A 21,536-nucleotide genomic window follows, 5' to 3' on the forward strand; every position below is an offset into this window, starting at 1 on the left:
TCTCAGCAGGTAAAGGTTTGCCAACCTGAGTTTGAACCCTAGCACCCAGGTAAAGGTAAAAGGAGAGAACAGACTACACAAAGCTGTCCACGTGTGCCACAGCACATGTGCTTGTACGTGTGCGCGCACACACAAGGTACACAAACTTTCCAAGTTTTAAACCATGTAAGGTAGCATGTCCCCAGGCTTCTCTAAGTTACGACTTCAAAGGGTCTTCAGGAGCAGATAAGGCAGAATGCCTGGGGCACAGGCGGCTTGCAGAGCCTCCTGAAGTTCTGGGTTTTATTCCAAGTGCTTCACACAATGACAAGAATGCTCAGCGAAAACAACCATCTTCCCAAGCGTAAACCTACTGTAACTTAAGCACGTTACAGTACGGAAGACCCCGAATCCACCAGGCACCACCTGGAGGTCACCCGGAGCCATCACCTGCTCAAAGAACCCATGCTGCTCATAAGCAATGGCGGTTGCAGTCTCCGAGAACTTGCACCGCTTCTGCCACAGGCCGGCCCACATGTCTTCCTCTTGCAACAGGGAGTAAAGTTCAGCCAGGGAATCCAGGATCTCCTGAAAGAAATCACTGTCTGAGTGCTTGGGTCAAACATACTTTTTAAATCAACAAAGCAACTCCCCGCAGCGTAACTTAAGCCCTCTGGGGAGATGTACTCCTTGAAAGTCACCGACGGACGAGGAGTCACCTGCTGAGGCGGTGTTATGCTCTCCTGCTCATAAAACTCGGCTGTTTGCTTCGGTTTGATTGGCAGACTCAGCCCCTTCTCAAAGGCCTGGTGTTCCAGCATCAATGTCGAGCGGAACCAGAGGTTGTGAGTCTTCCCCAGGTACTTCAGCACACAGGGGCGCATGGGGATCGGGGGGACGCACTGGGACATGGCTTCCACAAAGCAGTTCAACGCGCTTGGCTGGCAGTCACGCTGCACCTGATGACTGCCACTGCACAGGAATGGACTGATCTCCCCGGCCAGAGCCTACAAGTGAAGGGTGAGAGCGCTCAGGTCTTTATTCAAGACCCAGCAAGGCTGAACCAGGTGTGCTGCACACCTGCAATCCCGGCACCTGAGAGGTTGAGGGAGGAGGATGGAGGGTGCAAGGCCAGCCTGGGCTATGATGTGATCTTGGGGCCAGCTTGGGGTATATGCTGAGAGCCTGTCTCAAACACAAAAGAACTGGCCTCTCCTTATCACTTGGAAGCAGTATGATAATTGGTTCTGAGAGCTGGTAATTTTTTCTTGCTTTGGAACCCAGTGTTCATTCAGGATTTTTTTTTTCTTTTTCTTCTTCTTTTTTTTAATAATTAATTTAATTTTATTTTATGTGCATTGGTGTGAAGGTGTCAGATCTCCTGGAACTGGAGTTACAGACAGTTGTGGGTGCTGGGTCCTCTGGAATAGCAGCCAGTGCTCTTAACCACTGAGCCATCTCTCCAGCCCTCATTCAGGATTATTTATCAAAAGCTAAAACTGCACTCTCCCCAAACAGGACGCTAAGATGTGACTCACATGCTGCTGTCTGTCGGACAGGATTTTCCAGAGCCTCGGGAAGAGCTGGACCCAGGTCTTCTCAGCCAGCGTGGTAGAAATGTGGCAGAGCTGAACGAAGGCACTGAGCAGTGCTCCCGTCTGTGGGGACAAGGGGTCGAGCTCAGGTGCATCCTGTGCCTCCTGCATCCCCACTCACGGGGACACAAAGGCCACGGCTGAGTCAGCCCTTCGAGCTTGGGGACAGATCCACTGGCCTCCTTTCTAGCAGCGACGGCAGATAAAAGAAGGCACATCATTTATATCCATGCGGATACTTCCTCAGCACTCTACACTTACTCAGGACAGCAATGGTGCCGTTAAGTCAGTTCAAAGCCTGACTTAATGCAGAAATCCGGGTTACAGAAATTAGTGACAGGTAACTGACTTTTCTTCCTCCTAGTCTGGAGGTAAACAGCACCTCCGTTTCTGTGTGACACTCCTCAATAGTGATGGGGTGCACAAAGCCTTAGTTGATCAGAGTCAAAATGGAACAGTGCCCACACCCATGATTCACCAGTGTTTGTGGAGCCACAGCTCCCATCTGAGGAAACTGAGACCACTGACAGCGGGCACACGGGGAAGCTCTTCCCACAGAACCAGCCCGTCTTCACACTTCACTACGTCTCCTGATTTGAGGCACTTGAACAATAGCCCAGAGTTCCTGCTCATTATAGGCATCACTAAATGGTTTTTACCATTTCCACAGGACAGTAAGTAGTAGAGAAACCATTATCTCTATTTTTCCTGTATCTGCTTCCTCCATTATATTAAACGTTGAATCCAAAGCCTCCCAGAACTATAATCATTTCAACTGGGCTAGGAAGAAAAACTCTAGTGAGAGAAAAATGTATACTGGTGTGGAAAGATTCTGTTTTGAATAAGGATGGGGGCAGAAGATATTCACTCCCAAACTTGCCCACAGACCTTCACTTCCCGGAGAGTATCAAGAAATTTGTCGTGTCTGTTGGTGAGCATGTGCAGCTGGTTCCCGATGTCCTTCTCAGAAAGCTCTTTGGTTTTGGGTGTGCTGGTCTGATCTCCAGGAGCCAGCTCAATATCTATCTCTACATCCTAAATAAAACATAAGGAAATGCAGGTCAAGGAGTTCACAAGATCCCAACAAACATAACTCTTATGAACTACTGGCTACTTTAAAAGATTTTGATTATGTAAGTGTCTGTGGGAATGTACACCTAAGTACAGATGTCCATGGGAGCCAGAAGAGGGTGTCAGATCCCCTGGAGCTAGAGTAACAAGTGGTTGTGAGCCACCCTCTGTTGCTGGGACCTGAACTCCTCTGAGAGGGTAGCAGGTTCTTTTGTTGTTGTTGTTTTGTTTTTTGAGACAGGGTTTCTCTGTGTAGTTTTGGTGCCTGTCCTGGATTCCACTCTGTAGACCAGGCTGGCCTCGAACTCAGAGATCTGCCTGGCTCTGCCTCCTGAGTGCTGGGATTAAAGGCATGAGCCACCACTGCCTAGTGGCAGCAGGCTCTTTAAGCACTGAGCCAGGTCTCCACATCTCCATTTTTTGATAAGTGCCAATTTTTCTGACTTTTCTAGAAGCTTTTCCCAGATTACAGGCTGAGTACCCCTAATCTGAAAGCCTTCAAATGTGAAACTTCTTAAGCATACATACAATGCTCAAATTTTGGGGTTTTAAAGCATTTCAGACTTCAGAATTTGGGTTCTCAGAGGCAAAACTACAATAAAAAACAAAACAAAACAAACTAAATTTCCAAAATCCAGAAACACCCAAAATGTGCAATGCATAATTGTATCTGAGCATTTTAGATGGAGGACATTTGCTGTACCTTATAAATAGTCTTTAATTAAAAGCATAACCAAGGACAAGCACTCCGGATCAATAACTGTCTCTCCCCTGAATTTACTAAATTTTCTTTTCTTTTCTGTTTTTTTGTTTGTTTTGTTTTTTGAGACAGGGTTTTTCCATGTAGTTTTGGTGCCTGTTCTGGATCTTGCTCTGAAGACCAGGCTGGCCTCGAACTGACCGAGATCTGCCTGGCTCTGGCTCCCGAGTGCTGGGATTAAAGGTGTGTGCCATACCACCTGGCTCTCCCGAGTTTAGCTAGCATACAGAATGTGTTTTTCATTTCAGCCTTTCCACGCTCATGAGCCCCCCTCCACCCCACTGCATCTCTCTCTTAAACAACTGTGGAAGGATGATCATATGTTTCTGTATCTGAATTACAGGAAGCAGGATACCTAGTATAAATATCACTGGAATAACAAAAGTGGATCACTTGTTGAGATGCAGCAGGGCTGCCCAACAGCCTTGATCCGTCATGTTAACGTTGCTGGGGTCACTGTACAGGACATTGCCTGGGTTGAAAACAAGAATGAACTTTCTGTCTCCAGCCTCTTCAAAGTCAGTCAACAGTGAAATCAGGAGACTGTCCCCACAGTCAACAGGTCAACTATACTATCGACTGTGTTGCCCTTGATGAGTCAAAGACAGTCACTGATGTCACCAAGATTACAGCAAGACCAGATCAAACGACCTGATTAGCAACACTTCTTCTTCCTTAACTGAACTGTGCTGGGGATCAAACCCAGGGCTTCACTGTGCTAGGCAAGCACTCTGCCAACCAAGCTACAACCCCAGCCCAACTCCCCCTCTTAGCACAAAGGAAACAAGTGTTCTCCTTGTTGCTAATGGTTTTCTTCTAAAACCCACACCCCAACAGGTTGTGCTTCCCAAAGTCGGGGGCCCAGGAACATGCACTCCCAGGAGAAGAACGGAGAGCCAGGAGAGCCAGGAAGACTAAGGTACCAGCCTTGGCTGAAACACTTTTTTCAGGTGCACTTTCAGCTCCACACTGCCCATCTAGGATCAGGTAGCAACACACAAGGCTCCCAGAAGGCTGTGCAGGGCTCGGCACTGGGTTCCTACATAATGGGTATCACTTACAGTCCACGCACAGCACCACAGCAGAGGGAAAACCCCAAATCAATCCCCTGATCTAAGCAGAACTGGCTCAGAACCATGCCACCAACTGGGCGTGGCAACTAAGACGCTTCTTGGTTTTAATGGCAACTGTCTAACCTGAGGTACCACACTCAGCTTTGGGACAGAAACAAGTTCCGATGCACTGCTCCTGCCAACTCAGATCTAGTGGCAACTTTGTCCAGGCAGGCAGACCAGGCAGACTCACCTCTTCTTTAGACTCACTGTTCTCTCGCTCCCGAGGCTCCTGCTTGACGTGTGTGACCATGGCAAAGGCAGCTCGGTCATGGCTGTCGGCCAGGTTGATGACATTGGTAATGGATGGGAGCATGGCTCCCTGGCAGCTGGTACCAATGGCTGTGCTCTTCTCACACACAGCCAGGAGGAGCTGGAGAGGATCATGGGAAAGAAGACCAGTTTAAAGCAGACGCCTGGCACTGGAGTGTGTGAACACCCAGGAACACCCAGACATCAGAACAGACGCTCACATACAGACAACCCAGGTCCACAGATCAGGTCACAGCACCCCAGCCCAAGTTAGCTGCAGGCCCAAACTTGCTTTCCAGTTGCCCTTGGCCCAGCTTCCTCTGGCTTAGCATCCTCCCCTCTGCCCCAGGCAGAGACCTCTGCTTTCCTGCCCTCTGCCTTCTTTTCTCTCACGGCATGTGGCACTGCCCCAAGCCCAGCCCAGGGAACCTCCTAGGTCATGGGCAGACCCACTCTCTCACAATCATCTCTTTCCACACAGCTAGTCCCATGTCTCTCCTCTCGCCCTGAACCTCTCAAAGACTTCTCCAGCCTCAGAGAAACAGTCCATACTGGGCGCACCTAAGATCCTTCCGTGATGTGATATGACCTCTGATATGACCCAAGACATTTCCTCCTGAGGCAGCCTCTACACGGTCACCACAGGGCCACTTCTTATGCCGCCCCAGGCGCTGAAAAAACACCAATTCTTCACACATGGCAACCATGGCAACCAGCTGTCACTGGTCCAGGACACAGTTCCCTCCCATCCATCAGAAAGAACTTAAGGACTGTTTGCCGCAGTTGTCTCAAAGGGGAAAGCTGGTTTCACTCGTTCTGGGTAAGCAGACACGAATCTGCTTAGCACTAGTGACCTGACAAACCAGCGCGCCTGGTGCCTGAAGCCTGGGGGTGAGAGTGGTCCCTGAGTCCTCCTGCGATCCTCATGGCGGACCTGCCTCTGCAGGCCGGAAGTTCCAGACCACACAGCTGCCGGCGGCCCCAGTGCCCACACCCTCACACCAAGGAACCCAAAGCAGCGGTACTGGCAAGCTGCCCACTCTGTTGATGACTGATGGGATGACAACCACAACATCTATTCAACTTTCTAGGTAGACAAATTTAAAGATGTTTCTATGTGAAGAAGAAGGAATCTTTGCCCACCGAAGTTTGTTTTGGCTTTCTGATACAGTAAGATGAGAATGTTGTCTTAAGTCCTTACTCCTAATGATTAGCAGCAAGGCCTGTTTGTCTCCCCTGTAGTGGGGCAAGAACAGGTACATGACGAGCTATTTCTATACCTCCCTGTGTTGTAGGATGCAATGGCTTGAGGAGAACAGTTCCCATAGGCTCACATGTTAGAATGCTGGGTCCCCAGTTAGTGGAACTATTTGCGAAGGATTAGGAGGTGTGGCCTTGCTGGAAGAGGTGTGGCCTTGCTGGAAGAGGTGTGTCACTGGGAAGGGGCTTTCAGGTTTCCGCAGACTTTTGCCATTCCCAGTGTGCTCTAAGCCTTGTGGCTTGAGGTATGTGAGCTCTCATCTATTCCTGCTGCCATGCCTTGGCTCCACCATTGTGGACTGTAACCCTCTGGACCATAAGCCCAATTAAACGCTTTCTTTCATAAGTTACCATGGTCATAGTGTTTTAACACAGCAACAGAAAAGCAACCAATTCACAGAATAACCCGCTGGCCTTCTATGCCCCCTCAGAAAACCCCCAGGCTCTCTCAACCACAGAGGTCGAGTTCACCCACCCTACCTCAATGCACTGTTTGATCCAGAAATGGCTCCCCATGGCTTCCCAATTCTGGGAACAGGTGACATACAGCAGGCGCTCATAGACACGGCGTTTCATAGAGTTGTCAAAAACCTCGAAAAACTTGGCCCTGATCAATGGCTGGGCACAACGAAGCCCAGAGAGAAAGGCGGGTTCAAGCTTTGCAGTCAGCTCGCTGCCAGAAAGTGCCTCATCCCTGTAATGAGAGGAGGTAAGAGAGGACCTAAGAGCCAGGTAACCACCCAGATCAGTGTTCAAGATGATGTACACCAGCTCCCCCAAACCAACTCCTCTGTAATACCAAGCTGTGTCTCCACCATGAAGACTCAAGCAACACTTCTGCAAGGGCTCAGAAACGCTGCCATGGGTGCCGGAGAGATGAATCAGTGGTTAAGATCACTAGCTGCACTTCCAGAAGAGCTGGGTTCCATTCCCAGAACCCACATGGCTGCCTACAACCCTCTGTAACTCCAGTTCCAGTGGATCTGATGCCCTCTTCTAGCCTCTGAGGATACTTTCTGCACACATATACACGCAAGCAAAACACCCATACACATAAAAGAGATGCCATCAAGGTATGTTACCTTAATATCAAAGTGAGTTCTCAGTTTAGGAAGCACGAGATTTGAGTCACACTACACTGCTAAGTGGGGACCACACCACAGACCCACGACAACGTGACCTGTGCTGAATTACCTGTAGACATAGTTAACAAGGTCCAAAAACTGGGCATTTAGTTCCAGGTCTTCTGGGAAACGTTTCTCTATGTAAGTCATCATTTTCACGAGCAAGATCGACTTCTCCCGGAGTGTAGGAGTCTACAAAATTGATTTCCCCAAAGAAAGTGCCAATTACTTCTACTTGAAAAACCAAAAATCCAGAAGCATTTCACAGCCACCTGTCCAACTCTCCACACTCCTGTTATTTTACCAATAACATCATTATTTACTGCAGTCAAGCCAGCTCATTTTTAAAGAGAAAAAAAAATCAAAGATGGCTGTAATTATCTTTGGGTGCTCAAAGTCAAGACATGTTGGTAACTCCCCCTACCTCCACCTGGGTGACTCAGTTTGGAAACAAGTCACAAGCTGCCAAGTACCCTCCAACATGACAGGCTCTTACCAGCAAGTGTTTCACAGCTCACCTCTACCTCCAGTACAGAATAAACTTACAAATAAGATTCACTTAACATTTTAACAAAAGAAAAGCCCCTGTGGGAAGAGTAGCTGGTCAGCTCCTCTGCTTGGCTCCCCAGTCAACTCCTCAAGCAAAGCTACCGTGGGGACAATCCAACAATGCCCTTGTCCCATGTGTGTCAGAGGAAGGGTACGAGGGGACCGGGCTGTGTCTATGTTCCTGGGGTTCAGAGAGGGCGCCCTCCTGCCAGCTCACCTGATTGGCTGCCATTGGGGAATTATTCTTAACCCACTCCTCCACGATCTTCACCACCGCTCGGAGGATCTTGGCATCCGGGGATTTCTCGATGAGGGAGGTCAGGATGGTCTGGATGAAGTTCTTACGCATCTCCATGCTCATCACCGCCAGTCTTGTCTTCACAAGCTCGAGGCTCAGCATCACCAGCTCACTTGTTCCAGCTGTGCAGAGAAGGGACAAATACCTGGGTCCGGTCCCTACAGATGTGCTCCAGCAACCAGCACGCTGGGATCTGAAGCAATGTCACCTCTTTTTGGCTGCATCTTGCAAAGTGCCCTCTCGCAGCTCCAGCCACAAGAACGGGTGACAGAGCTGATGGGCCGGCACAGGCACCCCAGCCTCTCCACATTCGACCAGAAGCTACTTGGCACTCGGGTCCGGGGGGGGGCCTTCAGCTGCTATGGGAAGCGCAGGCCACTGCTACCCCACCACCACCCAGTCTTGTGGTGGGAGTCTTGGTTCTATTCTGGAACCTGACTTCAGAAATGGCAGCTCTGATTGGGCACTCTGCCATAAAGCACTGTGGTAACTCTGTGGTTGCAGGGAAGGTTCACAGACTCGCCACTCTCCTCAGCTGCTTTTCATTCTTACACTCACAAATTTTATGTTTTGACTTCCAACCTCTGTCACAAGAGCCGATCATCACAACTTCACATCAACCCACGTTCACCGCAGTGCTCAAACCCACAGCCCTCACTGCTCAGATGGCCCACGCGTCCCTGGAGAAGGGACACCAGCCCCAGGCTGTCACCTGCAGTGGCCTCAGTGCTGCCAGATGCTGCCTGCGGGTTTAAGTGCTCTCGGACCATCTTCTGCAGGGAGCGCATGAAGACGGAGATGAGTCTGTCGATGTAGCTTGGGTTGTTGCAGCAGGCTGACTTGAGGATCATGAGTGTCCCTGCAGTGCAGGAAGAGCAGTCATCTTACCAAGGAGAGACAACTGTGCTGGGAGACAGCTTCATCAGCACAGTGCTCACCCAGCACGCCCAGGGAACCAAGTGTGGCACCCTACAGCCAGAAATGGGGGTGCGCAGCTATAATCCCAGCACTGCAGAGGCAGCAGACAGGAGGGTCCTGGGCCTCACTCTCACTCACACTCACACACACACACTCACACACACACAGTAACAGCAAAATTAAGTAACAACGGTGTGCTTTTAAAGCAACCCACTCTGCCAGCCCTGTGAGTGCCTGCCCCAGGACACTGTCCACATTCTGAATCTTAACTTTGCCGATACTACCCTACAGAGCTGACATCTGTGCTCCAGTATAAAACATTCTTCTCTTCAGTTTTGGACCTGAAGTTTATGCTTTGACAAATTATCCTCAGTAAAGCTTTCTATCCTGTGATGTTTGGGAGAAGGCAAAACAGGAAGTCCTTGGGGGCGGGGGTGGGGGGCGCGGGGGGTGGGGGTGGGGGTGGGGTGTCTAGCCTATCTGAACATGAACACGTTTGGAATTTATTTCATGCTTCTATGAAAACTGCCCAAGATCAGACCAGGACACTGAGTGTCTGCCAAGAACTGATCTTTCACTAGTGAGGTCTTTAACATCATCTTGACCCTGACAGAACTTTATAGGCGCCAACATGCCAGGTGTGGACAATTTCATGTTGTCCTTTGTTAAAACCTGGTTCTGCCTAGCAGCCATGGCACAGCCAGCCTGATTTTAAGACAAGTAACTAAGTCCATGATGAAAATGGGATGTGTTGGGGCTGGAGAGATGGCTCAGCGGTTAAGAGCACTGGCTGCTCTTTCAGAGGACCTGGGTTCAGTTCCAGCACCCATATGGCAGCTCACAACTGTCTGTAACTCCAGTTTCAGGGAATCTCCACCCTCACACATGCAGGCAAAACACCAATGCACATAAAAATGAATACTTTTTTTTTTAAGAAGGAAAAGAAAATGAGATGTGACCTGCTCCCCTCTCCTCTAAGGCCATAGCAGTGACAGAGCTAAGTACCCCAGACAAAAAGGACCAAGCACAGCCAGCTTCCCAGGCCCACCTCATCCTGTGCCATCCCAGCCTGTGGTCACCTACAGACGAGGGAGGCAGGGCCTACCTATGGGAGATCACCCTACAGGAGGGCAGGGCACATGGGGTCACCCTACAGAGGGAGGCAGGACCCATGGGGGTCAGCTCTTCTTTGAGCACCTTGGAGAACGACTAAGCACAGATGTTCCTTCACCTTGTGATAGGAGCCAGAACATACAAGGTGGCTCCACTTAAAGTCACAAAAGTCCATCAGCTGGCTCTAGAGCAACAGGTGTGAACAGGAAGACCAGGTGTCAACAGAAAGTCAGACTAATTAAACCAAATACACCTGGGTCCTGAATTCCAGAGAGCAAACACCCAGCTTTGGAAAGTAATGCATTTTTGTGAAATTAATAACTAAAATTATTCATGGCTGGCTGGCGAGCGGACACAGCATCCCAGCAGTGCACAGGCAACTCCCTTCAAACCAAGTGTACACTGGAGCCGAGCCAAGGACTCAGGGAGCGTGAGTGCTGGACAGAATGCAGAACTCCAAACCAGCACGTCAGCCCCAAAGCCCCTCCTCCAGGCTCTCCCAAGACAGCTGTCAGGGAGCAGGGACCACAGTCCCGGGAACCACTGCTGGGCAAACCACACCGGTACTCACCAAAGAGCTGGGAGGGGTTCGCGTTGGTGGCCTTCTCATAATTAGTGAGTCCTTCGTAGATGACCTTCCCGACAGCCGCGTAGAGGCACTCCAGCTCTTCGTACTTGGAGGCCACACTCGAGGTGCCTGAAACAGAAGCAGGGCAGGCAGCTGGGGTCAGGGCTGTTAGGCCGCCAAGCCCCCAGCTCAAGCTCCAGTGTGGCGTGTGCAGCACAGTGCCTTTCCTTCCACCACAGAAGAGTGTGCGCCTCATCGTCGTCACACCAGTGAGCACAACTCTCATCCTGACGGCTCTAAGTGCATTTAATGAGCACACCTACGATTTCAAGTTGCCCATTGTTCAACATTTGTTATAATACTAAAACTAACTTCCCTTAAAAACCTGAAAAAAATTCCAGCAGATGAAGAGATGAACGTCAAAACAGAAACAAAAAAAAATGTTACCATTAAGCTTTTCAAGTCAAATAATGTTTTAAAAGAGAGATTGAGGGACTAGTCATGGTGGCACATGTCTTTAATCCCAGCACTCAGGAGGCAGAGGTAGGTGGGTCTCTGAGAGTTCAAGACCAGCCTGAGCCACATAGTGAAACCCTGTCTTAAAAACAAAACAGGAAAGTAACGTCGGGAGGAGAACAAAGATCACTAAGGACTAAGGGATGAGCACTCTCAAGCAACAGTCCTGGACCACCAGTCTCCGGCAAAGCGGAGGCATGTGGGAGGGTCGCTTACTTGGCTCTGTAGGGAAAATGCTCATCAGGCGAGAGAGGAGGCTGTGGACGGCTCGAAGCACTTTGGTGTTCCCACAAGTCATGCAGGCTGCAATGCCCCGCTGCAGGGGCTTGAAGCTGCTGAGGATGGCCGGTGACTGTAGCACAGTCAGCAGGAAGTTGAGCACTTCCAATCCTGTGCAGATATTCCCATAGTTCACCTGGTTCGGCTGTTCCTGCAACGGGAAAAGAGGCCACGGAGTTCTGAAACTACATGTCATCAAGTGTTTGGAACTAAGTAAGAACCCAATGAAGAATGAACATGGGGACCGCTGTCACAGCATGTGGCACCCAGGCACAGTAGGACTTTTATAAGGCTGTGTCCTCTAGAATGTGATGTAAAATTTTAAACTTCTTTACAAGGTCATTAAGACATTAGTAGTCAATATTAAATATTACTTAAATCACTAAAACTTGGACTAAAATGGAAAGGTATTATAATGCAGGAGGCTTCTGTTGGCCTACTTAAAATACAAAACAAATCCCAAGGGAAATGTTTTCCAAACTGCATCATGCAACCAATGTACTAGTTGATGATATTATTAAAAATAAAAACTGTTTGCAGGAAGCATAGACATGGCTTCTGGAAACTTCCATTCCTGTGGTATACATACATTATCATTATACACAGCAGTGAGGTCAGCAGCATGAACCCCTTGTAGCCTTTTAAACCTCGGACAGCAGTGTTTTAATTCTTTGTGGACCCAAGCAGCAGGTATCCATGCTAGGTCTTTTAAGTCCAAGAGTTAAAAAAAGGTAAAAAGCCATGTGGTAGAACATAGACTAATAAAAATATAGGTTAATTTAAGGTATAAGAGCTAGTGGGACAAGCCTAAGCTTGGGCTGAGCACTCATAATTATTAAGTCACAGCCAGGTGGTGGCGCACGCCTTAAATCCCAGCACTCGGGAGGCAGAGCCAGGTGGATCTCTGTGAGTTCGAGGCCAGCCTGGGCTACAGAGGGAGATCCAGGACAGGCTCCAAAACGATAGAGAGAAACCTTGTCTCGAAAAACCAAAAAATAAAATAAAAAAAAAAAAAAAAAAAAAAAAAAGCAATATGAAAGACACTGTTGATTTAGCCTGAGCACTCTGGGCTGACTGAGACCTGAAGACAGAGTGGAAGAGGCCACAGAGCAGGCACACATCAAAGCTTGAGTTTTAGACTTAGAAGCGATGTCCACACCAGGCCAGGTGACAGCATCACTTTTTCAGCCCCCACACCTACCACAGTCATCAGCAGCTTGTCGAACCACTGCAGTTTGAGCTCGGACTTGGACCACATATCTGGCCGTAAAGCGGTCTTGAGAAGGTTCACACAGCGGCGAGAGAGCACCTCTCCGGGCGACCCTGCAGTGTTGGTGTTGTCATTGACCTACAAAAATGCCAAGGGCTTGGTCACTGAACACAAGCTTACAGGTACGGGGAGAGTGACACTGTCCTCAAATGTCCCTGCACCCATGCGTCCCAGCCCTCTGCCTTCCACGCATCTCCCGACACCTGGCTTCCCTTCTCCCTCGGGTCTCTTCAGCCACACACCCCCTGCAGCAGGTGTCTGCAGTAAGTGAGAGCAGGGCCTCCACTCCGGAAGAGGATACCCGCACACAGAAGCCCTCAAAATGCAAGGAAACAAGGGATCTTCCGGCTGGACAGCTCAGGATTCTTCACAACTCGAAGCCATCTTCAGTATTTCACAAAGCACAGTGTTTTGTTTGACAGTTTTAAGGACTGAGTAACCCAGCCCCAAATTAAAACAATTAATTTTTTTGAGACTTCATGTGTCTTGAGTGTTTTGCCTGCAAGTACGCTATGTACATGCCATGCCTGCAAAGGCCAGGAGAGGGGGGCTGCATCCTCTGGAACTGGAGTGAGCCACAATGTGTGTGCTGGGAACCAAACCAGGTCCCATGGTGTAGATAGTGCTCTTGAGCCATCTCTATGGCACGCAACCCCCTCCCCTGAATTTTTTTTTATTTACATTAGATTTTGGAAAACAAAAATGGCAGGTTACAGAAATGGATTCCCAGCAACACTGTGAGAATATAAATACTGAAGTGATCGGTGAGCACAAGCTGTAAGCACAGCTACAAGTAATTACAAGCTGCACAGACCCTGGAGACTGGTCAACTCAATGCCATGAGCTATGCTCCATGCCCAACTTAATACAGCAAAGAAAACAAGGACGTGGACTAGCTGGCCAAGATCCCTTAACTATGCCAAGACGCAAACTGTAAGAGATGCTGGGCTGTGGTGGCTGGGGTAGGGTGCTTGCCACCAAGCCTGATGACCTGAATTTCCAAGTGGATGGAAAGAGAACCGACTCCCACACGCTGTCCTGTGACTTCTCTGTGACATATTAAATAGATGCTAATTTCCCCCCAAGTCATGCCATTATTTCATTAATGCTGAAAGGAGAAATTGGGGGCCAGACATGCCTACCAATAAAAAGACAGGCAGCCAAGTGTGGCACACACTTCTAATTCCAACATTCAGAAGGTTCAAGGAGGAGGATTATAAATTAGAGGCCAGCCTGAGAGACATAGCAAACTCCAGAAACATAAGGCAAGTATAACATCAGAACAACCTGGCATCAAGGCAGCCGACTTGCTCTCAGGCCCAGACACAGACTCCATGCTGCAGGGTCACTAGGCAGCTGCTGTTAGGACGTCCCATACCTGGCAAGCCACTCGGATGAGGAAGTTCACCACGGTGTCCGTGTGTTGCTTGTCAATGGGCTTGGAAAGAAGAGAGTCGGCTCCCGGCAGCGACTGGCTCCTCCCAAACACCTGGGAAAGGATTGTCTTTAGAGTGGGAAGGGTCTCCACAGCAGTCATCTCCCACAGGGTGCTGACTCCACCTGCCAGCTGACAAGCACTGGCACTTTGCAGACTGTGGGCTTGAAGGACTCCGGGACAGGACCTCTGCTCTGTGAAGCACACGGTCCTGGCAGGGGCACTAACAGGCAGTGAGGAGGACGGCTCACGTGCCAGAAGGACAGAGGGAACATGGCCATGAAAAGATGGGGAGTGCGCGAGAAGGAGCTGGTGGCAGGGGAAGAAAGGCTGGAGTGGCAGAAGTGTAGAGGAGGCCGGAGACTCCGCCTGCAGGGAAGCCCTGCCTGAGGCACAGTGAAAGGAGATGTGCGCCACCAGCAGGGCTGTCGAGGACCAGCGGGCAGTCTGACCTCATTTTTAGTTTTAAATGATCAAAATATTCATGAAGTAGTCACAAAACCAGTACAGAGGTCCAGCACACCCTTCACCTTGTTCCCCTCATTTAAGGTAGGAAATAAAAAAAGCTTTTGGTATTGTGCTTTGTGAAAAGCATTAGCAACAGTGAGAGAAACAGAAGCAGCCATCGGAAGAGCTGCAGAGACTGACTGACCGTGTAGGTGATGGATGCTGGGGAAACAGACAAGGAAACAGACAAGGCCAAGAGGGGGTTTCCACTTAGTCCTGGCAGTTGTGGAAACACCTAAGCAGGTAGGCCAGCAAGAGCTGGACAAAGTAGTGTCAGCCAGGCCAGGGACCACAAGCCAATGCCAGGCAAGAACAGAGCTCAAGGCTCCCAGGGCCATCATCCTAACCATGAGTGAAGAGATGATGCCCAAGACCCTCTAGGCGGCTGCTCTCAAAAAAAAAAAAAAAAAAAAGACAGATGGGTTGTCCTTTTAAAAATAAAGTGGTTGGGTAGTGGTGGCGCTTGCTTTTAATCCCAGCACTCAGGAGGCAGAGACAGGCAGATCTCTGAATTCAAGGCCAGTCAGGTCTACAGAGCAAGTTCCAGGACAGCCAGGGCTACACAGAACAATCCCGTCTCAAGAAACTCAACAACAACAAAGAAGTGGACATAGTCTCAATATTTTCACTTCAAGAGTGTTGTTTTGGTTTCTGGTTTGCTATGACAGGACTCAGAGCCTTACACATGCTGGGCAAGCTCTCTCTAATCAGCCACACCTCCAGTCCTTCACAGAGATATTCTAGGCAGGTGCTCTACCACTGAGCCACACCCCAGCCCCTCACTGGGGGATTCTAGGCAGGTACTCCACCACTGAGCCACACCCCAGCCCCTCACTGGGGGATTCTAGGCAGGTACTCCACCACTGAGCCACACCCCAGCAGGTGTCTACTAGGCGCTCACCCCGAGCCCTACTGCTAGACTCTCAGCAAGCACTCCATTAACAGGCCGTGTTCTCAGCCTCTCACTGGTAGAGCCTAGGCTGTGACACCTCAACATCCTCTTGTGGCCTTTATTGCAAATAACTAGCAGACTCCTGATGGTCCTAAGCCAGTGAAGGGGAATCAGGAGATGGGAAGGACCTCTGGTGAGTGTTGTGCCCTGGGGCCATTGCCAGTTCCCAGCTGCCTCTTGAGCAGTTGGCCCAAGGATGCTCAACATGCATGGACTCTACGCAGCGTCCCAGAGGACGGCAGGTACACAGGAGGAAAGCACAAGTTCTTACTGCACTGATGGCCCCGGTGGCTGCCCTGAAGCGTTTCACCTCCTGTGCAGAATCTACAGACAGTCCTCTCTTAATGGATGACACGGAGTTGACGCCCTCTCCACTCGAGTTTGGGTCCATGTCGGAATCCGGCTTGAACAGACACAGACACACAGATTTACTGACTGGTTCCCAGGAGACGTCCAAGAGCAGTGAGAGATGACGACGGCAAAGGCTGAGAGTCCTACCTGCTGGTCCTTGATCCTCTGCAGCTCCCACTTGATAACGACTTCCGACAGGTCCACGGCCAGCCTCCTTTGCTCGATGGTGACACTGGGCGTGAAGCCCAGCCTCTGCATGGCACTGACCATGTGCTGGACCAGGTGGTGCCGCACCGGGTAGTATACCTGCAGACACGGGGGCCAACACCGCCTTAGCCTTTACTACAGAAGGAGCAGGGCTCGCAGCCAGCATGACTGCCCCCACACGCCTGCTGTCCCTTCACATACTTTGAAGTGCTGCACGATGAGGTGGAGGATGTGCACCAGCTGTGGGACCGTGTGGCCTTCCTCCACGATGATCTTCCTGGTCCAGTGCGTCAGCATCTGGTGTCCGTCCTCCATGCGGGCTGGCACGGCTGGGGTCAAAATGGCCATCGCTTGTCTCACAATCGCTCGGGCTTCCATTGCGTGAGCCTTGAGAAGACTGTGGAAAACCTAGAAAAAGAAACGCCAGTTCCAGGGGATCTGATGCCCTCTTCTGTTCTCTGTGTACACTGCATACACATGATACATGTTTGTATGTGTATGTATGTACATGCATATATATGTAAACACATAATGCACACATACTGTGTATGTATACACACACATATATATGCATATACATACATGCAGGCCAAACTCTCCTACACAAAATATTTTTAAGGTTGTTTCACAGGAAGGTCAGAACTAGAAGCCCACAACATGACTAGGCACATTAAGGGCCACATAAGCCTGACGACCTGAGTTTAACCCCTAGAATCCACATAAAGATAAAGGAATCAACTCACGACGTTGTCTTATAAGCGCCCCCACATACATCTCTTCAACACACACAGAAACAGCAAAATGAAATCAACAGTTCAAAATCAGAAAGCTGAATGCACCGAGCAGGGGTGTGAGAGGGCTGTGAGCAGGGGTGTCTGAAGAGGACGTGAGCAGGGGTGTCTGAAGAGGATGTGAGCAGGGGTGTGGTGTGAGCAGGGGTGTCTGAGGGGGCTGTGAGCAGGGGTGTCTGAGGGGGCTGTGAGCAGGGGTGTCTGAGGGGGCTGTGAGCAGGGGTGTCTGAGGGGGCTGTGAGCAGGGGTGTCTGAGAGGGATGTGAGCAGGGGTGTCTGAGGGGGCCGTGAGCAGGGGTGTCTGAGAGGGATGTGAGCAGGGGTGTCTGAGGGGGCCGTGAGCAGGGGTGTCTGAGGGGGCCGTGAGCAAGGCTGAAAAGAAACACGCAGCAGAGCAGCTGGGGAGGAGCAAGCATCCCGGGATGCAGTGGCTCACACTGTGGAGGTTGTCTTTAAAGCCCTCTCAGTTTTTCAATGTGAAAAACACACACTACCACGGGTCTTCAGTGTGATGAGCACATGCTAACCAGGGACGCCGCCGTGGTTACAAACATGGGTGCTGCCCGAGCGGAACCACCCCTGGGGTGCTCTCTGCCACCACCTTCCCCGCTCACGGCACCTCCTTCTCAAACTAAACGTCTGTCCCTGTTCATAATGGCTCCCGCTTGGGGACTGTCAAGCAGGAGGATCACTGCCAGGTTCCAGGACAGCCTGGGCTAGAGTTAGGACCTGTCTCATCAACTCCCGGGACGTCATCCGCAATTGTTTCCCACTACACTTTTGATTATTCATTAAGAGAGTCCGAGAGTGATGGTTTCTGTAAGGCAGCGTTTTTTGTTTTTGTTTTTAAAGTGGCTTTGAGAGGATGACAGGAAAGGAGCAGATGAGACTGTCCAGACAGCAAGGAGAACCGTGGGGGGAACAGGTAAGAACACGAGAAGACGGAGGGGGCCCTGTGAGGCACCTGGAGGACGATTTTCTTATGAATGGCGAATTTGGCAATGATATGCGCCAGCAGCAGGTGTCCGCTGTATTTGCAGGCGGGATCCACACACGCCTTGGAGAGCAGGCAAGGCCACGCGAAGGTCATCAGACGGCGCAGCTTGCTGTTGCGGTTCTTGTTGTTGTCATGGATGTGGTGGGGGGCATGCTCCACTAGCAACGTGGCATACTGCAGGAGGTAGATGCGCAGGGAGTCCAGCATGTCTGCTTGTTTCTCAGGGTCCAGGACCTGACATGGAAGCAGGAACTCACTTTAGATTTTTATTATGATCATACAAGTCTGATCCTTAAAAAATAAACCTTCAAATATTCTTTTGCGGGCTGGAAAGATGGCTCAATGGATAAAGACACTTGCTGCCAAGGCTTACAACCTGGGTTCAAGTCCTGTAAGCCACAAGGTAGAAAGATTGAACTCCCTCAAATTGTCCTCTGACCTCAATTTGTATTCATACGTGCGTGTATACACACACACACACACACACACACACACACACACACACACACACACACACACACACACACACACACACGAGGCGAGGGAGCCCCAAGGAAAATCTTATTCCCACAAACCCCTGCCACAGGCATACACATTCACCCATCTGCAAGGGCTCGCCACACAGAGGTGCTCCTGGGGACGCCACCTTGGTTATAAACACACTGGTAATGCTCTCTGGGTTGTCTCCTTCTGGATTAGGAGGTCCTAATAGCTGTTCTCCTTCTCCCTTCTCAAAGCTGTACAAGAAAGCAGGATTCAAGATGTGCTGCAGAACCTAGGGAAAGAAAAACATGAAGCGGAACAGAGCTGTGCAAACTTTTTGTGGTGACGTGGTGGTGGTGGTGGTGGTGGTGGTGGTGGTGGTGGTGGTGGTGGTGGTGGTGGTGGTGGTGGACACAAAGCAGAAGCATCCTGTATCATCAAGGTAGGACCTGACCAAGAGCAACTGTTCATCTTGACTTCCAGCCAAATGGCAACTGCCAGAGGCAGCCTGAAACTTCAGAAGGAGTGCCCACCTCAGCCTGCTTTCCCTCCTCCCTTCAGACAAGTTATTCTGATACACGGAAAGGAACACTAGTTCACAGCAGGACCTGTCTGGTCACTCAGCAATGGCTTCAGCAAGACCACTCATCAGCCCACTACGTAAGCCTCTGCAGAGCTGTGGCGGTTCAGGAAGAGCCCCGGCACCTGCCCCCACCTCCTGGTAAGGATGGGCTCACCTTCGCTTTCAGTTCATCTCCAAAGTTAGGGTCATTAAACTCGACAAAGCGGAAGAAGAGGGCGCGCTTTTGAGCGATGCTGTAATTCTTGGGGATCTCTTCTTCCATATACTCTTTCAAGAAGGTCATGTTGCAGAGGAAGCGACCAGTGAAGGCTCGGAGCAGCTGGAACAGCAGCTCTATGTCTCCATAGTTCCTTCTGAAGGGCCAGGACAAAGAAGAGGTTAGCTGAGGGCTAACTCTGTAACTAGACAAAACCCAGGTTTGCGCCTTTTCCCTGTCTTTTTCCATTTCTCATCTGTGTGGCATGCATGTGTGTACGCATGATTTACATGTATGTAGGAGGCCCAAGGTCGATGTCTGGAATCATCTCCGACTGCTCTTCTACTTTATTACTAGAAACAGTCTCTCTCCTTCAAACCCGGAACTCACTGATTAGAGTCAATCTTGCTAGCCAGCTTGCCCTGGGGATCCCATCTCTGCTCTCTGCCTTCTAAGGCTGGAATTACAGCCAGGCTGCCATACCCATCTGCCATTTCTGTGGGTTTCTGGGGATCCAAACTCAGGTTCTCATGGTTGCAAATCATTGAATTGCCCTCCTCAGACCCTTGACTCACATTTTAAAGACTTGAGTTACCACCCACCCTCTGTAATAAATCTGACCACACTATCCAAGGATCTGTAGACCAGGCACATCAGTGACAAGGCCACCATCTAGGTTTTTGGACAGAGGAAGTCAATGCACCTACTTGCAATAGTTCAGCAGACAGAAGGCCAGAAGTTTGGGCTCCTTCCAGTTGGTGGCGGCCATGTTCTCTTTGCGGTGTCTTTCTTGAAAGGTCTCGCTTACCCACACTCGCCTCAGCTGGCTCACCAGAGAGTGCTGATTGGCCAGCCAGGCGTCATCGTTTTTAACTATGATGCTTATGATCTGTAAGAAAAGAGGAGATCACCACCAGAGACCGCAGCTCTGCTTGACCAAAGGGCCTTTGGGTCCTAATGCAGATGTGCTACCTTGATGGCCTGGAACTGGAGGTCCAGGCGCATGTTGCTGGTGCTGGGTGAGCCAGGGCGCACCGCTGTCTGTGCTCCACCGGGCAGCAGCAAGGTGATGAACCTGTTGGGGTTTGCTGCCAGCACATCCCTCAGAGGTCGGGCGTCTTTGTGTTTTAAGAAACTCTGAAAGTAAAAGAATGAAGAAAGCTGCTTGGATCAGATCCAACTCACAAAGGTGGGAAGACAATCCCTACCATTCCTGGCTGGTCATTTCTTCAAAAAGGCAAACAAAAACAAAAGCCTCCTTTTAGAACAGCTGTTGCTGGCTGGGAGTGGCGGTGCCCACCTTTAATCCCAGCACTCAGGAGACAGAGAACAGCCAGGCCCAGGACAGCCAGAGCTACACAGAGAACGCCCCCTCCAAAAAGTTAAAAAATAAAAAGATGCTGGGCTGGAGAGATGGCTCAGCAGTTAAAAGCACATCTGCTCTTCCTTCCAGGGATCCTGAGTTCAAATCCCAACACCCACATGGTGGCTCACAACATCTATAACTGTAGTCCCATGGGATCTAAGGCCCTCTTCTGGTGTGCAGATGTACGTGCAGACAAGGCACCCACATACATAAATAAATCTTAAAAACAACAGGAGGACGCTTTGAGGACCAACCAGTCAGCTCAGTGGGTAAAGATGCTGTCACTGAGCTGACGACCTGAGTTTGATTTCTGGGAGACACGTGGGGGATGGAAACATCCAATTCCTGAAAGCTACCTTCTGACCTTTATAGATGCAATATGGCATAAACACATGCATAAACACACGCATAAATATAGTAAGAAAAAAGTGACATTTTCCAACAGCAATCCCATTTTTGGGTTGTGAATTTATAAGCCTAACCATATTTGTTTGTTACAACCACCCAAATCCTCCCAACTAACTCTTTGGTTGCAGCTTTGCAGATGTTCCTGACATCCAGACCTCTGAGAAACACTGGGCCAGGACACTCAGTGGTGACCCATGAGCCTTTAGAGGCTGAGCACACTGGCTGACAGCACTCTGCAGGGACCCACAACAGTCACACAGGTTCCTACCATGAACATTCGGCTCCACTGGGGGTCGTTCAGTGTGGCTTCCATCATGAACAGCTCCACTGTCTGCGAGGGATGCCGCGTCAGGAACTTGATAAGAGGCTCTCTGAATGGACTGCCCGCCTACAAAACATAGGGCAGAAATGCAACCTACACCATCCTTCTCAAGGCCATCCCAGCACTCACCACGGTAACAATGCAACCCCCTCCAATTACACCATAATTAAGTATTAATACCAATATCCTTATATTGTCCATTTTTCTCATGTAAAGCATTTTAACAAAATGAGCCAGGCACAGCAGAGCAGTCCTGTCGTCCCAGCGCTTGGGA

The 21,536-nt window shown here is 50.0% G+C and overlaps 1 protein-coding gene across 22 annotated transcripts in view; it reads right to left on the reverse strand.

Moving 5' to 3' along the window:
- Nucleotides 1-21,536, reverse strand: part of Trrap (transformation/transcription domain associated protein) — a 98,115-nt gene that overhangs the window by 26,026 nt on the left and 50,553 nt on the right. For 17 of the 22 annotated variants that reach the window (XM_016001230.3, XM_076560721.1, XM_016001223.3 and 14 more), the window contains 22 exons: nt 21,209-21,328; nt 20,139-20,303; nt 19,874-20,055; nt 19,125-19,323; nt 18,551-18,679; nt 17,872-18,138; nt 16,318-16,524; nt 16,057-16,215; nt 15,830-15,961; nt 14,043-14,153; nt 12,596-12,742; nt 11,332-11,545; nt 10,603-10,728; nt 8,713-8,859; nt 7,920-8,122; nt 7,224-7,345; nt 6,510-6,723; nt 4,711-4,890; nt 2,463-2,609; nt 1,518-1,637; nt 699-986; nt 430-567 (listed from right to left, as the gene is read on the reverse strand). In XM_016001230.3, the coding sequence (XP_015856716.1) occupies nt 430-567; nt 699-986; nt 1,518-1,637; nt 2,463-2,609; nt 4,711-4,890; nt 6,510-6,723; nt 7,224-7,345; nt 7,920-8,122; nt 8,713-8,859; nt 10,603-10,728; nt 11,332-11,545; nt 12,596-12,742; nt 14,043-14,153; nt 15,830-15,961; nt 16,057-16,215; nt 16,318-16,524; nt 17,872-18,138; nt 18,551-18,679; nt 19,125-19,323; nt 19,874-20,055; nt 20,139-20,303; nt 21,209-21,328 (3,717 nt within the window). The remainder of the gene's footprint in view (nt 1-429; nt 568-698; nt 987-1,517; nt 1,638-2,462; nt 2,610-4,710; nt 4,891-6,509; nt 6,724-7,223; nt 7,346-7,919; nt 8,123-8,712; nt 8,860-10,602; nt 10,729-11,331; nt 11,546-12,595; nt 12,743-14,042; nt 14,154-15,829; nt 15,962-16,056; nt 16,216-16,317; nt 16,525-17,871; nt 18,139-18,550; nt 18,680-19,124; nt 19,324-19,873; nt 20,056-20,138; nt 20,304-21,208; nt 21,329-21,536) is intronic. The other 5 variants (XM_076560727.1, XM_076560723.1, XM_076560720.1 and 2 more) reach the window with 1 other exon arrangement.

The sequence above is a fragment of the Peromyscus maniculatus genome, chromosome 23, assembly GCF_049852395.1.
Source record: "Peromyscus maniculatus bairdii isolate BWxNUB_F1_BW_parent chromosome 23, HU_Pman_BW_mat_3.1, whole genome shotgun sequence".
NCBI classification, from domain to species: Eukaryota; Metazoa; Chordata; class Mammalia; order Rodentia; family Cricetidae; genus Peromyscus; species Peromyscus maniculatus.